At 46.4% G+C, this 17134-nt stretch overlaps 1 protein-coding gene and 1 long non-coding RNA gene across 2 annotated transcripts in view; one reads left to right on the top strand and one right to left on the bottom strand.

The window, feature by feature from the left end:
- Positions 1-2971, bottom strand: part of UBAC2 (UBA domain containing 2) — a 170655-nt gene extending 167684 nt beyond the window's left edge. The window contains exon 1 of the mRNA XM_015098251.3: positions 2770-2971. Coding sequence (XP_014953737.1) covers positions 2770-2800 — 31 coding nt within the window. The 5' untranslated portion in view covers positions 2801-2971. The remainder of the gene's footprint in view (positions 1-2769) is intronic.
- A 118-nt stretch (positions 2972-3089) lies between these two features.
- On the top strand, positions 3090-10216 carry LOC132657307 (uncharacterized). Its single transcript, XR_009595289.1, has 2 exons — positions 3090-3605; positions 3745-10216. It is a non-coding gene; the product is annotated as an uncharacterized LOC132657307 (long non-coding RNA).
- The last annotated feature ends 6918 nt before the right edge of the window (positions 10217-17134 follow it).

Here is a 17134-nt window from a genome sequence, read left to right as displayed (position 1 = left end):
GTAACATACTTATTGGATGCTGGCCTGCTTCATCCTGTGTACCACTTTATCCTCTGTGGCTTATGTACGTAGTCAACAGACACTTGCAGAATAAATAAATAAATGAGAGAGAGATGAAAGCAAGTGTAACATGAAAACACCATCATCTACTAGTCACAGAGGTGGGAAATATGCAGGTGGTAGGAAAGAGCCAGGATTTTTCCCTTAAAAAACACCTCTTGGGGCAGGGTTAGGCAAACATTCATCCTCAGGACACTTAGGATCAGAACTCTCATTTACCAAAGGGCACACGACTTATCTAAAGGAAATCACTTCCCTTGCAGTGGGGAGCCTTGCAAAGAAAAACTTCAGAGCAAGGAAAATGTTTCTGCCTAGACTTGCCAAAAGACCAGTCCGGGGGAAAAAATGGTGCCTAAACAACACTGTAAGCTCTGCAAACACTGGGACAAAGACTTGTCCAATGTCAAGTCCCCAGAACCCAGCAAGAGTTGTCACATCCCCAGAAACCAACTCGTAAGAGTTGCTCAAAATGTTCGCTAAAGGAGCATATAAGACATGGACTTCTGAGGAATGGCCATTCCACCCATTTTTATGCTTCAGATACATTTATTTCAGAGACAAGGCAAGACAGCTAAGGAAGAGCCTCGGGCCTAGGCCTCTCCCTGGGCTGCAGTTTGGCTCCTAGAAATCAATACTTATCAACCATGCGCCACAAGTAATCATGTCTTACCTTCCCCAGAGTCACCTTACATCAAATTTGAATATACTTTGGCAACATAATGGCTAACAAAGCATAGTAACCAGTAACAGATTTTGCTTGCTCTTTTAATTTTTTAATGTTTTTTGATTAGCAAGGAAGGATAGCTCAAAATGACAAAAGAAATAATACTGAAGAATTCTACCATTGATTGTGGTGCTGGAGAAGACTCTTGAGAGTTCCTTGGACTGCAAAGAGATCAAACCAGTCCATCCTAAAAGAAATCAACCCTGAATATTCATTGGAAGGACGGATGCTGAAGCTGAAGCTCCAACACTTTGGCCACCTGATGCAGAGTCAACTCACTGGAAAAGACCCTCATGCTGGGAAAGACTGAGGGCAGGAGGAGAAGGGGACGACAAAAGATGAGATGGTTGGATGGCATGAATGGACATGAATTTGGGCAAACTCCATGAGAGAGTGAAGGACAGGGAGGCCTGGGGTGCTGCAATCTACTGGGTCCCACAGTCGGACATGACTGAACAATAACAACCGCTAATTTCCTATTCAGCAGTGTATGGCTCATAGTAGGATCACAGGAAAAACACACCACCTTCTCAACTATCAGTTTCAACAGTTGTGATGTTCTCTATCCAAAGGGTACTCTGAGGAAGATTAACTACCTAGTAGCTGTTAAGGTACTCTGAGGCCAGTGCTTGAAAACTGCTATAAATCAAATCATGAAACAAGGGAAATCATAAATACTAAGCCCACTTCAAAACTTTAGAAGCTGAGAAGTGAGGAAGATTTATACTTATGCCTGTCACCCTGATACTAACTTACTCCCAGAATAAGATATCAATTTACTGACCAGGTATCTCAATACATCTTTTGTTACAGAACGTTTATTGACCAGAGACATATTAATATTCACTTATGTAACAAAGTGCTGACCACAGGTGTTAACTTCTGCAAAAATCCTCTGGTCAATAATGCGATCTGTGTTCTTAAAAAGATTCCTAACTTTCACAACAGACCATGAACATTTGGAAATGTCAACTGCCTCTGTACTCGGTAAGATTAACTTCACACGTTTGGAGATAAGGAAGCATGAACAGTGACAAGCAATTGCAAAAACTGTAGCTATTCAAACAGTTCGCTGTTGCTCTGTCAATGCCTAACCTCAATGCTGTTCAGCTGACATACAGTCCACCCTGAAAGTTAAAGTGAAAGTTAAGTTGCTCAGTCCTGTCCGACTCTTTGCAACCCCATGGACTGTAGCCCACCAGGCTCCTCCATCCATGGGATTCTGCAGGCAAGAATACTGGATTGGGTTGCCATTTCCTTGAGTCAATTAGGCCATTTCAGCGAGAAAAAGAAAGCTGTTTAAAAGGCTCTATATATTTCTCTACCCTCTATCTGTTGACACCCCACAGCTGATACTCCACTAAAATATAACAACATCCAGCAGCAACGGCCCTTCCATTTCCTTCCCCTTTCAAGTACTTTTAATCAGTTTTTGTTTATCTAAATACTCCTAAGGGAGGCTGAGGAGGAAAAAAAAAAATTTAAGTAAAACTAAGGGGTCAGGTTCTGACGCAGAGGTTTGAAATCTGCATCTGAGGGAAGCCAGTTTGGGTCCCTCGGTAGCCTAAAATGAATGGAGCAAGGTGACTGGGAAGGGAGTAGGCTTCCAATATCGCCTCCACCCGGACGGCCTCTGGTTTCTCCGCTGAGGGCATGAACCCGGGCCCGAACACCAGGCAACCCAGCCGGAGCCTAACTGCCCAGCCCACCTGGCGGCAGCCCCGGGAGCACCTGAGCACCGAACCTGGGGCTCACAGGGGGTGGCGGGCGGGGGGAGCTGGGGCTGAGACGGGGGCGGTGGCCGCTGGCCCCCACGGGGCAGGAACTGCCAAGTTTCTGGCAACGGGGATGGAAGATCGATCCCCGCCACCACACACAAAACCTCCTGCAACCCCCGAGTCCCTGCCGCCCCCAGCCTCCTCAAGGAGGTACCCAAGGGTGCCGTCTAGGGGGACACAACCAGGATGGCGGCGGCCGGTACTCACAAAGCCCACTGGAGCCGGTGCTGGTGAACATGGTCCCGGCGCCGGACTCAAAGCCCCCGCGGGGGACAGGGGGAGGGGAAGCGGAGACTGAAAGGTGGGGGGGGGGGGGCCGGGTGGAGAAAACCCCGCGACCGCGCAGGCGCACTCCGGGCGGAGCGACGAATCCGGCAACCCGACTCCACACCGGAGGCCGCGAGAGAACAACGCATGCGCGGCTCGTCCGTTTTTGTGTTGTGTTTTTTTTTTCCCCCAGCCCGCGCCCCCGCCTCACCTACTTCCTGCCGCGAAAGGGAAGTGCGTCGGAAGTGAAAGGGGTCCGCCTCTTCGGATTTTTCCGACGGCCGCGGGAGCCTTGGGAAAGGAGTGGGGATGGCGCGTGGGAGGAGTGGGTGTAACTGGGGAGACCGCACTAGTACTTTAGCGCCGCCCCTCGCCCCGTGGAGTCACCAGAGCAACAAATGCCTCCGGAATGCCGGCGCGGGGGACATTTCCTCTCGACCTCTAACCCCTCTCCCCCGTGACGGGGCGCCAGGCGCGTCCCGCGCGTGCTCAGGCCTTTCTGGGCCGTCGCGGAGCCGGCTCCCCGGCTGACTGTTGACACGACCGCCTCGCGTTCCGGTGTCCGGCCGAGTGCTGAAGAGGCAGCTTCTCGGATGGAAGAGGACCCAGAGCTGGAAGGCCGTCCTTGTCGCGGGGAGCAGGGCGGTCCAGCTGTCCCCTCCACCTTTTCCCGTGTCGGTCTTTGGCGAAATCCCCACAAAAAGCGCTGAGTGTCGTGGTCCCTGGACCCTCAACCCCTCCCCGCCGTGGTGGCCCGTGTCGTGTCACCAGGCGCGGTGAGTCTGTGGCGGAGCGAACCGGCTCCCTAGACTTCTGTCATGGAGTCCTTAAACGGACGCTTGCCATTAAAAAAAATTTTTTCCCCTTTGCGAAATTTTTACTCCTTAGTAAAGCAAATTTACTTTTCTTTTAAAGGGAGGTTGAGCTTGAAAACTAATGTTGTGCGGTTGTTAAAGAGGACATCCCTGATAACTCGTCTGGTAAAGAATCCGCCCGCAAACTGGGAGACCCGGGTTGGATTCCTGGGTCGGGAAGATCCCCTGGAGGCGGGTATGGGAACTCACTCAAGTTTTCTTGCCTGGAGGATTCCATGGACAGAGGAACCTGGCGGGCTACAGTTCATGGGCTCGCAAAGAGTCGGATACGACTGCGTGAGCAAGCATGCACACAGATCTTAAAGAACACATATGGGGAGGCTTTGGACACTTGATGCAAAGAACCGACTCATTGGAGAAGACCCTGGTACTGGGAAAGATTGAAGGCAGGAGGAGAAGGGGACGACAGAGGATGAGTTGTTTGGATGACATCACCGACTTAATGGACATGTTTTTATTGAGTCGCTCAGTCCTGTCTGATTCTTTCTGACCCCATGGACTGCTGCAGGCCAGGGTTCCATGTCCTCACTATTTCTCCCAGAGTTTACTCAAACTCATGTCCATGAAAAGGAAGGATATACCCGTCTGAATGCAGAGTTCCAAAGAATAGCAAGGAGAGAGAAAGCCTTTGTAAGTGAACAATGGACATGAGTTTGAGCAAACTCCAGGAGATGGTGAAGGACAGGGAAGCCTGGCATGCTGCACTCCATTGAGTTGGAAAGAGTCAGACACGACTTAGCGACTAAACAACAAGGGAACTACATTATTTATTATAATTATTTCCAACAGCCTATTTAGATAAAGAGTATTATTTCAGTACAGTGAAATAATTCTGGCAAAAGCAACAAAGTGTAACAGAACATTTGAGATTTCTTTTGACAATTAGAACATCTTTAAATTTGATCAATCAAATTTAAAATATTTCAGATTAGTACCATCTCTAGTTTCTGGTCTGAAGTTGCTCGGTTGTGTCCAACTCTGCGACCCCACGGACTGTAGCCCCCCAGGCTCTTCTGTCCTCGGAATTCTCCAGTCAAGAATACTGGAATGGGTAGCCATTTCCTTTTCCAGGGGATCTTCCCAACCCAGGGATTGAACCCACATCTCCTGCATTGCAGACAGATTCTTTACTGTCTGAACCACCTGTGCTGTGCCTGTTTTAGTTTGGGTTTCCCAAAAGCAAACTCTGAGCCAAAGTTTCAAATTCAGTTTCAAGTTTGTCTGGCAGTAGTCAGTACTCTTGCCTGGAAACTCCTATGGATGGAGGAGCCTGGTGGGCTGCAGTCCATGGGGTCTTGAAGATTCAGACACGACTGAGCGACTTCACTTTCACTTTTCACTTTCATGCATTGGAGAAGGAAATGGCAACCCACTCCAGTATTCTTGCCTGGAGAATCCCAGGGTCAGGGGAGCCTGGTGGGCTGCCATCTGTGGGGTCGCACAGAGTCGGACACGACTGAAGCGACTTAGCAGCAGCAGTCCAAAAAAAGGACCACTCTTTTTTGAAAAAGAATGGGAAGGAAAGGATGGAAGCCAATAGAGACGAATCATCAAACGAATCAGCACTGTAGGCAGCTGAGCCTGGCTTCAGAAGGGGAGGGAGCTGGGGTATTTATCCACTGACTCCTGTCAGTCACTCAGGGGTACCCCCCCCCACACCCAGCAGTGCAGTTCCCCAGCACTTCCACCCCAGTGTGAGTGGGCAGAGGCTCTGGTGGCAGAGCAAGGGCTGTGGTTGGGAAGGGTGACCTTAGGTGTTAAAGCTCAGGTTAGGGTACGGACATGATGGTACCAACCCACCTCTGGCTTTCCTGTTTGAGCAGCACAGTGGTAAGAAGGCTGTGCTGAGAAAATTAACATATGGAAATCAGAGGGTGGGTTTGTTTTTTTTTAAACAGAAGTGATGGGTTGATTTGCATCCCCCAGTCTTCCTCCAGTACCCAATTTAGAAGTCCACCTCATTACTCTATAGAGGCTTTTTTTTCATTTTCTTTCTTTTTCCCTTTCCTTTCTTCCTCTCTTCTCTGTTTTCTGTCACATAGCAAAGGCTGTAGTCTCCAGAATCTGAGTTCTAGAGACGGATCATATGCCCTAACGTGGTGGGGTGTCAGAACGGGATATCAGTTTTCTGTCAAACTTCATCACTACCACTCAATGCATAGGGAAGTATTTTAAAGCAACTCATATGGAGCCTGATTGTGAGACAGTCGAATGTCCTCATCTTCACTCTGACCATATGCTCTTTCTGGGAGGCCAAGCGAAGGTTCCTTATCTTGCCTATGTCACAAACATAACCTGGTCTGCTGGTACCACGTGTTCTCAACCTCCATTAGTTATTTTTCTGCTGTGCATTCATTTTTCTATACCTCTTGTATGGCATTACTTCTGATCTTCTGACTTCTCTTCTATTTACGGGGGAATGCTAGAGTTGTTGCTGTTTAGTCAGTCATGTAGGACTTTTTTGGGTCCCCATGGACTGTAGCCCACCAGGCTCCTCTATCCATGGGATTTCTCAGGCAAGAATACTGAAGTGGGTTGCCATTTACTTCTCCAGGGGATCTTCCCAACCCAGGGATCAAACCCTCGTCTCCTGCATTGCAGGTGGATTATTTAACCACTGAGCCACGAGGGAATCTTGTCTCCTAGTATAGTCATGTCCAGACACCCGCAGATCAAAATATGTATTAATTTCTTACACATTTCTTTCCTTTGTTTCATTGCATAAAAATAATGGTGTTATATTGATTACTAAAATTATGCATAGCATATTTTCCTGAGTTTCATTTAGGGTATTAGAATTACAGAATATTTGTTATAAAAGGGAGAATTGGATCTCCTAGAATTGAGAGCCATTAAACTATATTGTATATGCCATGCATACATTTGACAGACTAATTGGGTGGGCTTCCCATGTGGCACTAGTGGTAAAGAACCCACCTGCCAGTGCAGGAGATGTAAGAGATGCAGGTTCGATCCCTCGGCCAGGAAGATCCCCTGGAGGAGGAAATGTCAACCCACTCCAATATTCTTGCCTGGAGAATCCCATGGAAGGAGGAGCCTGGCGGGCTACAGTCCAGTCGCAAAGAGTTGGACATGACTGAAGTGACTTAGCATGTACAGTTGGGTTCTGGATGGCCTAATGTGAATAAAGACCACGCAGTCTTACGGCATCTTCAAAATTACATATCAGGTGTAAAAGACATTTTCTTGTGGCTTGTTTTTAGGTATATGACATAAAAGGAGACATAGAAGCTCTTTATTAATATAGCCATACATATTCTATAACACTAACTGTTGGTTAGAATATTTGTAAATTATATTGTTCACAAATAGGATATTCTGTCCCTTACCTTCCCTTCTGAGGGTAATTTTGATCAAGTGGACAAGGTCTTGCTCATAGTACAGGAGGAGTAATACAAGTAGAATGGACACCTAACCTCCCATTGCAGGGTTGTCAACACCGCACCTTCATTTCCTAGCCCGTCCGTGTTGTTTAAACAAATTGAATATTCCTCATTCAAAGAGGCTATTGGATGTAGTGCTGTTAGTCCATGTTCTCCCGAAAGCCAACCTTGAGATAATTTCGGTGCAAATCCCACCCCTCCATTTGAGAGGTGACTCTAGGAAGCATAATAAGGACCTAGGGAAGTGAGGGGAAGAGAGTGGTCAATAATGAGTGGGTTACAGCTGTGAGCACTTGGAAGTGAGTCCTACTAGAGACCTTCTAAGAGCCTGAGCAGAACGCACCTCACAACTATCTCACCAGCAGGCAAGGAAGCCGAGCTATTTCCATACCAACTGCCTTTCTCATTGGATAAGCGTTGCTCCTGAGGGTTGTAACACCCCACTGCGCGCAGAGAAAGCCCTCGGGCAGAGAAACACAGGTACTTTTACAATTGTCCCTTGGAGATCTAGGTGACCTTCAACATGGGCAAAGAGGCTATGGTTGGGACAATAGCAGCATCTGCCAAAAATGGAAAGAAGGTATTGAGGCCAAATGATCAATTCCCCTTATCCTCTTACCGCAGGCCACAGGGCAGGACATTTTTACTGGGCCAGCATTCTCCTCCCCTTGATGGAGATGGCTGAGGATTCATACCACATGACTTATCCTGGCCCATGATGTTAGCTGTCCTGGATCCTTGTCAGGGTGCAGGCTGGATTTCAGGGCATCATCAAAACAGGACAGACATGCCAAACTTCATAATCTCATGCCCTGCCCACAATATGTCCTCTTAGGAATCTGCCCAGTCGCCTCCTGTCCATCTGGGCCAGACTAACGACCAAGATCTACATCCCCCGGGGTTGTATCAACAGAAGTGGGAGCTTGTCTCTCACTGGCTTACTCAGAGATGTGAGGGTCATTATTGGCTCAGATGTTTAATTTTGTTGTGCATCTCATGGCCGGGTCATGCTGACCAGTGATAGCATGTTGATTTGGTATGTTCAACATAATGTCCTAAAACAAGATATATTCTTTTACGATCTTCCCTGGCAGTCCATTGTTTAAGATTCTGTGCTTCTACTGCAGAGGTTGAGAGGGCGCAGGTTCGAGCCCTGGTCAGGGAACTAAGATTCTGCATGTTTCATGGTGCAGCCAGAACACATATTCGTTTAGTTTTGTAATTATTTTCCCAAGTGGAGATAATCATAATGATTTTGTGCAGGAAACACCTTATCACTCTTATTTCCATTACTAGTAATATTTATTATTGTAAATCTATAGAAATACCATAGAGATATGCATACTTAGGAGTATCATTACCATAGCAGCTGGTTTAAAGAGGAAAAAAAGAACAGATGGAAATATTTCCTAAATTTTAGGAAATAAGCTGGAAAACAAACAAGTATTAAAGACTGACCGTCCTATGTCACTTTACTTTGCTTATTGACTTTATCTTTTCTATTTTTATTATGGAAAACTAAATTCAGGACTCTCTTTACCTACATCTTTAGTTCTCTCCCTGTTTTGAGTTGAATTGTGTCACCACCCCTCCCCCACAAAAAAAAATGTCTGTTGAATTCCTAACCCCAGTATCTGAGGGTTTGCTCTTATTTGCAAAAAGAGTAATTGCAGGTATAATTAGTTAAGATGATGTCGTAATGGAGTCCAGTGAGACCAAAGTGGAACATGATTGATGTCCTCATGAGAAGATGTCCCAGACAGACACAGGGACAATGCCACGTGACCACAGAGGCAGAGATTGAGGTGCCTGTATCTCTAAGCCAGGGAACACCTAATATTTCTGAGAGAACCCCAGAAAACGGAAAAAGCAAGGGAGGATTCTTCCCTCTAGGTTTCAGGAGAGCACATCCCCCAGAAGTGTGAGACAATACATTTCTGTTGTTTTAAGTCGACTAGCTTGTGTGCTTTTTTTATGGCATTTCCAGGCAGCACTCATCTTTTCTCTTTAATTCGTATTTTAAAATTTCTTATTCTGTCTGCTATTCACCTGTTACCCCTTTCCTCTTAATTTCCACTTACATAAAAGCTGACATTTGACTTCTCCCCAGCAACCACAGGGCCAAGCTCACCATGCTCTTTCTAGCAATGCCTTAGTCCCAAAGGTGACAATATGTCTGCTCTCATATGTCGTATGTCTTATGACAAGATCATGAACCCAAAACTTCACTAGTAAAATATTTCTTCCCGTGATGCTCACCAAATCTGCCGTGAGTTAAGGCTGTTGTTTTCTTTCTTTCTTTTTTTGGCCGTACCACACAGCAAGTGAAATTTCCCTGACCAGGGATCGAACCCTTGCCTCCTGTAGTGGAAGCGTGGAGTCTTGACCACTGGACCACCGGGGAAGTCCCAAGGCTGTTGTTTTCTGATCTGACCAGCATCAAGGAGAGAAAACCATTCTTTCACTCACCTGGCTTCATCACCTGTTCACCTGGCACCCACTCTTCCCACAGCCTTGGCTCGCCTTGACCTCCCTCTGCATTTGAACCTGTGGTCCTGTCAGTAGGACCAGTTCTGACGTAGGGTAAGAGGAATTTGAGAGCTTCTAGTCCCCTGCTCTGTGAGGGTGGCTGGATTCCATCCCCTTGAGAGTGGAATTCCTCTGTGAAAGTGAGTACGCACTAATGCACTCACTGGTGATTGCCTGTCTCCCCTCCTCCACTGCGAGCAGGGCCTGTCTTTCATCTTTTTATCACCTTGGCACAGTGATTGACACAGTAAATCTTCAATATCCATATTTATTTACTGAATGATGTGAATGAACCATGCTGGGTGCCCCGCCCCCCGCTCTACGTCGGGTGGGCTTCAGCGTTTCCTGAGGTCAGTGTCTGTCTCGAGCACATGCCTTGTGCCCCCAGACTTCCCACCCTTACAGTTGTCCTTCACTGACCCCTTCTGTGATGGTGAATTTCATGTGTCAACTTGGCTAGCCCACAGAACCCAGACATGTGGTCAGACACATCTGCAGTTACCATGAAGGTATTTTTTAAAATGAGATTAGCATTTAAATCGGTAGACATTGAGTAAAGCAGATTGCCATGGCTCTGGATTGAATGTTTTCGTCCCTCTGCCAAGTTCCTATGTTGAAGCGTTAATCCCCAGTGTGATGGGGTTTGGATGTGCAGGTTCTGGGAGGTAATTAGGTCATAGGGTAGAGCTGGTGTCCCTGTAAGAAGACATCGGAGAGTGTGACCTCTCTCTGCCATGTGAGAATGCAGCCAGAAGGTGTCAGTTTGTAAACCAAGAAGAGGGGCCCCACCCGAAGCCAAATTGGCCAGCACCTGGGTCTGGGACCTCTTAGCCCCCAGAACTGTGAGAAATATATCGTTTAAGCCACCCAATCGTGGCATTTTCGTTGTAGCAGCCTATGTAGACTGAGAAAACCCCTCATTGTGATGCAGGCGGGGGGTGGGGGGCGCGCTCTTGCAAATAGTCCGAGGCCCTATAAAAAAGACTGACTTCCTCTAAAGAAGAGGAGATTCTGCTAGCAGATGTCTTCAGACTGGGACTGTAGCAGCAACTGTTCCTGAATCTCCAGCCACAATCACATAAGCCAGTTCCTTATAATGAATCTCTCTTTGGCCAGATAAAGAGAGAGATGATAGAGAGATAGAGAGAGATGATAGATATCTATGGGGAGACAGAGAAATGTGTAGACGCAGAGAGATATAGTTACACATCCTACTGGTTCTGTATGTCTGGAGAACCCTGATCAATACACCATCCCACCCGCTTCCAAGGACCAGTGGCCTTTCTGGGAATACTGGGCTCACTGGCTCCCTTGCTGACAGATGGGCCCTGTGTGCTCGGCTCTCTAAGCAGAGTGTGTATGTGCAGTCCACACACGCTGCGATCAGTGACAGTCCCCTCCCCATGTGCTTTGACAGGCACACTCGTTGCCAGCTGGCCTGTTCCCCAGGTGTGTGCAGCCTGTCGAGATTTGCCCTAAGCTTTTCACGGACTCACTCAAACCTGGTTCTGTGAGTTCAGACTTCAGTATTTGTTGTGGTTTTTTTCTGTTTTATGATGATTTTACATTCTGGGGAAAGACTAATTCTTGGAAAGACTGTTCCTCTCAGGACTAGGGATTCCCAGAGATGGTGAACAACTTGCCTGGGAGCATGACTTTCACAGGCAAACCAAACCAGCCAAAACTCTCATTCTCAGGCTCCTCCTGTGTCTAGCTCTCATGTACTGTGCTGTGCTTAGTCACTCAGTCGTGTCTGACTCTTTGTGACCCCATGGACTGCAGCCCGCCAGGCTCCTCTGTCCATGGGATTCTCCAGGCAAGAATACTGGAGTGGGTTGCCATGCCCTCCTCCAGGGGATCTTCTGAACCCAGGGGTCGAACCCAGGTCTTCCACATTGCAGGCAGGTTCTTTACTGTCTGAGCTGCCAGGGAAGCCCGTCTAGCTCTCATACCCCAAACCAATCTTTCCCTGCTCTAACTCCCCCAGGGCCCAGCACCAGACTACTAGAGAGCACCCCTATAGCTCAGAGCCCACCCCAATTATTCAAGCCATCCAGTCCTAAACTTGCTCAAATTTGCCTACCCTTCTTGGCCCGGTCCTCCCTGTAGAAACCACAGGAAAGACTCTGGACCATTCTCTCTTCCTTTGCCTCTGAACTGGCCCTAGTTCCTCCCCCTTTGTAGCACGAGGTGCTTCCTCCCTATGGAAATTGTAAGTAGTAAATTTTTCTCCAAAGGCAGGTGTCTCCATGGCTGTCACCATACCATACTTGATTAAAACAAAGCCCCGGTCTATTTCAAGATAAGCCCACCTCCCTGACTCCCTCCCCTTATTCCCTCCACCCCCTTCCCTCACCAGGTATGGACAAAGGATTTCCAAAGTCATTGTAAGATAAATCACATGCTAGGAGAGTCTCGGAAAATCTACTGGTAGAACTGCATCAGTAAAGGCACTTAACATTCTCCTTTATATTGTCTCAATGATAATAGGTAGCTTTAGAACTGGAGGTTAGTTAAAGTGCTAAAATGAGGTGGTGGTTCTGATTTGGCAAGTATTTACATCCATATGTCTGCTGGGACTGCAGTATTTATTTATAAGGGAATTATTCAGCAATGAGTGCCCCACCAATGGCCAAAAAGATGAAGGAATAATGACCTGGGTTTTCTGAACTAACTGATAGCAGTCTGTCCTTGTGTGCAGGCCAAGGGGGTTTTTACCTGTGCAAACATGCCAGGCGGACAGCCTGGGACTCAGGTGGACTGCCGGGGTCCAGCCCCGGTGGATCCAGGGTGATTTGAAGGTGGGAATCGAGTCGGTGTCTTTGGAAAAATACATATTTAATCACAGATATAGAGAGATTAGAAATGGATAGTGTAGTAGGAAGATTAGTGGAGAAAAAGAGGCTGAATAACTTGGATTACGTGGAATAGCATCCATGCTCCAGATGGGAATTCAGCCAGAAAAACGGGAGCAAGAAAGAAGTGACATGGGGGAATCAGTCTTTCTGGAAACTGATCCGATTTCTTTATTTTGGGGTTTGCTTATATACCTTTTGTTACACATAGGGATGAATAGAGTCGCACAGTCCTGACCTTTATCAAAATCAGGTGCTTCACACAAATGTATAAAAAAGGTACATCATCTTCTGGCCATGAGTGAGACCTGCTGACATTTTATGATCCTTTCTTTCTGATAACCAAAAAACTTATTTCTTCCAAGGGTGTTTTTTCTTAAACCAGGCACCACCCTCCAAATAAAGTTACATTCCTATAGGGTGAGGGTGTAGTGAGTTACAATCAAGAAAGGAATTTATTTAACCCAAGGTTAACATGATTAGTCTTAAAGGTTAATACTTATTTCTCCTATATGCTTAAAGGTTAATACTTATTTCTTCCTATATGCTAGTTATATTCATTATAAGGGTAGGGAACATGGAGATTTAGCAGCAAACATCAGCCCAACAAATGAAAATCCTTTCACCAATGCTTCTCTTAAGATCTATTTAGTCTTAAGATATGATAAAGTTACATTTTTACATAGCAAGGACACAGTGATTTATAACAAAGTACAGTGATCTATTACAAAAGAGAAAATCCATTAACTCAAAAAGTCTAGTATTGCTAACATCAAACTACTATATTTCCTTTGCTATATTCCAAATACATTGATTAATATATTCCCAGGTGCCTAAGGATATGGAGGCCTGGCGGCAATCATTGACTCAACAAGAAGAAAAAGCCCTGTGCTAATTAAGACTCTCAAAATACTCCAAAACTCTCTGTGCTGTTTATGGTTAAGAGGTAGTAAACAATCATGTGGCAGGAGTATGGATAATCCTGTCAACAAACTAGTCTGTCAGCAGAGAGGTGTGACCTGAGACATCCTTGTCCCACCCAGAGCAGGGAATTAGCAGCAATTATTGACACAACAAATGAAAAACCCTTCACCAATATAATTCCTAACCAACCCACTATGCTATTAATTTCTAACTCCCCAAAAGAATTTGCCTTTAGTAAGTCTAAAACATCTCAGTGCCTCTCAGATTGGGAGGCTGTAAACAATCACATGTGGCCGGACGAACCTATACAGGTGGGCTAGATAACCTTCAGAGGAGTCCGTAAGCTGAAACACTCTTGTCACGCCCAAGAATTTTTATTGCCTTGGAGCTGCACGTTTACTCCTTCTCTGAGAGAAACGGTTATGGAGGAGAGCATAAAACAGACTCTGGTTTTGGGGTTAGATGCTCGGGAACAGGGGGTTTCCTGAGGCTTGATCACGCCTTTGTGTATGCCAAGCCTCCTTCCTCATGACCTTTGCCATGGGCGGAGTTCCTCACGCTGGCTCCCAGCAGTGGACCCTGCATGAGGGAGCCCTACTCCAGGGGGAAAGGAGCACCCACAGGACAGGTGGGATCCTGACTGACCTTGATCGTGCCTGCAAGCGTATGTCCATCTGGCTGTGCATGTGGGTGCTAAGTCGCTTCAGTTCTGTCAGACTCTGTGCGACCTATGGACTGTAGCTCGCCCGGCTCCTCTGTCTAAGGGATTCTCCAGGCAAGAATACTGGAATGGGTTGCCATGCCCTCCTCCAGGGGATCTTCACAACCCATGTCTCTTACCTCTCCTGCACTGGCAGGCCCACTATCGCCATTCAGAAAGCCCCATCTGGCCGAGAAGCCTTTAATAAACCACTGCCTTTGTGCTCCTATCATTTTCCGAACTAAAACATGCCCATCACTGGTTATAACCCTCATCTCTGGTGCTGATGCTCCTAATTTATTCCCTTGTAGATGCTCTGTGTAACATCCTTAAGCAGACCTGCTCCACCGGCCACCAGCTGACCAGACATCTGTTCAATATCCTCCTGCGTCCTTAGTCATTTTTGAAGTAAGTTTCTCAAGCACCTCAGCCTGCTTGTCCCCAGACTAAATATTTCTGTAACCTTTTCACCCTTTGATTATTTTTATTCCTTTATTATTTCTCTCCAGTTTTCCATATTATTCTTACCCTATGGACTGGTACATGAAATTCTACACAAAAAATAGAGGTATAAAATACCTGATATATCATGATCATGATATATTTGTGATGATAACTGACAAGGTCTAATCCCTTGCTCCAGACTTCCTAACGGAAAGGAAAGGATATTCTAACACAATCTGCCAATCAACCCAATATAAGGAAAATAATAAGTAAATGGAATAATAAGGAAAAATGGATAATGAAACTAATCTATTTATATTTTTAAGATAAAAGGTATCAGTAAAAAAACTTATTCTAAGCAAATTCACAGCAGAACAACTGCCCCCCCAACACAACCAGTAGTTTATATGAATTCCAGCTAACTATCCATCATGCCAGATATAAAAAGGTCAGAGCTTTTTATCAACAATCTATTTGAAATAAATTATTTGTATACTGTTACTATACATTGAAGGCTTCCCTGGTAGTTCAGACAGCAAAGAATCTGCCTGCAACGTGGGAGACTGTGGGTTGGGCAGATTCCCTGGAGAAGGGAATGGCTACTCACTCCAGTATTCTTACTTGGAGAATTCTATGGACAGAAGCCTGGCAGGCTACAGTCCATGGAGTCGCAGAGTCAGACACAACTGAGTGACTAACACCATGCATTGCATGCTCTTTATTGTCTTAAAATGTGAACACAGATATGTTATGCACATAAAATATAAACAGGTGGTCATGTCCTCTGCTGCTAAGTCGCTTCAGTAGTGTCCGACTCTGTGCGACCCCATAGACGGCAGCCCACCAGGCTCCCCCGACCCTGGGATTCTCCAGGCAAGAGCACTGGAGTGGGTTGCCATTTCCTTCTCCAGTGCATGAAAGTGAAAAGTGAAAGTGAAGTCGCTCAGTCATGTCCAACCCTTATCGACCCAATGGACTGCAGCCTACCAGGCTCCTCCGTCCATGGGATTTTCCAGGCAAGAGTACTGGAGTGGGGTGCCATTGCCTAGCATCTGGATATATTGTAAGAGCTGAACAACCTTAGGTATCTGTTCAGCTCTGGGGGGAGCCAGGGTAGCGTAGTGCAATGGTCAAATGCTCAGAGCCAGAAGCCTGCCTTCGAATCCCATGTTACCTCTCAACTAGTGTAGACCTGGGGCTTCCTCAGTGGTCCAATGGCTGAGACACCATGCTTCCGCTGCAGGGGGCACAGGTTCAAGCCCTGGTCGGGGAAGTAAGACCCTGCTTCCCTTGGAGTGCAGCTAAAATATAGGGGGGAAAATTGCTTGGGAAAAAGTAAACAAAAACTAGTGCAGACCTTCAGGTAGTTCTGCTCAACTCTCCACACACCTCATTTTCTCATCTGTAAACAGAATGATGATGGAATAGTATCTACCTCTAGGGGTCTTCTGAGCATTAAATAAGTTAATACATTTTTTTAAAAAGACCACTTTGAACAGGTCCTGCCCATAGTCGTTTCTTGAATTATTATTATTGTCATTTTCATAATTATACTTTGAACACTGGCAAGGAGGCTGAAACGGTTCTCAAAATCGAGGCTATCTGTGCCAGAGCACTCATGAGACAGTTTGTCCCAAAAGGAGTAATTAGAAATAAAGAACCGGAACAGCATGATCACACCATCTGACGAAGGACCTGGGGATGCAGTTTCTGGCTTAGCTTCGCCAGATCCTGGTTCTCTGGGGACTTGAGCTGCTCTCCTGGAGGTGTTCCCAGGGCGTGAAAAAAGGGGAGAAAAGAAGAGTCATCCTCCTCCTCCTTCTGGGCTTCCCTGATAGCTCAGTTGGTAAGGAATATGCCTGCAATGCAGGAGACCCCTGTTCGATTCCTGGGTCAGGAACATCCGCTAGGGATAGGCTACTTTCTCCAGTATTCTCAGGCTTCCTCTGTGGTTCAGCTGGTAAAGAATCCGTCTGCAATATGGGAGACCGGGATTTGATCCCTGGGTTGGGAAAATGCCCTGGAGAAAGGAAAGGCTACCCACTCCAGTATTCTGGCCTGGAGAATTCCATGGACTGTATAACCCATGGGGTCGCAAATAGTCAGACACAAGTGAGCGACTTTCACTTGCCTTTCCCCTTCCTTCTTTCTCTACGATCCACCTTTGGTCTGTTCGTGGCTGCAGCATCTCTTGCTGACCTGGGGTCCAAATGAGGGCTCAAATGTCCACAGAGGCCATCACTAAAAGAAAAATCTGGCCATAAGCCATCAAGAAACACACTTAGCTTGCATCTTAGCCATGCAGTAAGATTCTCCCATCTGCACAAATAAAGATGCTTTCTTGGGACTTCCTGGCAGTCCAGTGGTTAAAATGTGCACTTACACTGCACGGGGCACTGGTTCCATCTCTGGTTGGGGAGCTAAGATCCTGCGTGCCATGTGGCATGGCCAAAAAAAAAAAGGGAAAATTTTTAAAAGGAGAGAATGTTCCAATGCATTTACTGTGGAGAGCAAACATTAAAAAAGATGCTCTCTCCCAGGTTTTGAGGGCATAGTCTCACTTAATTTATCTTC

This window comes from Ovis aries, chromosome 10 (assembly GCF_016772045.2).
Source record: "Ovis aries strain OAR_USU_Benz2616 breed Rambouillet chromosome 10, ARS-UI_Ramb_v3.0, whole genome shotgun sequence".
NCBI classification, from domain to species: Eukaryota; Metazoa; Chordata; class Mammalia; order Artiodactyla; family Bovidae; genus Ovis; species Ovis aries.
Note: the sequence above shows the minus strand (reverse complement) of the source record. Positions and strands in the feature narration are given on the sequence as shown.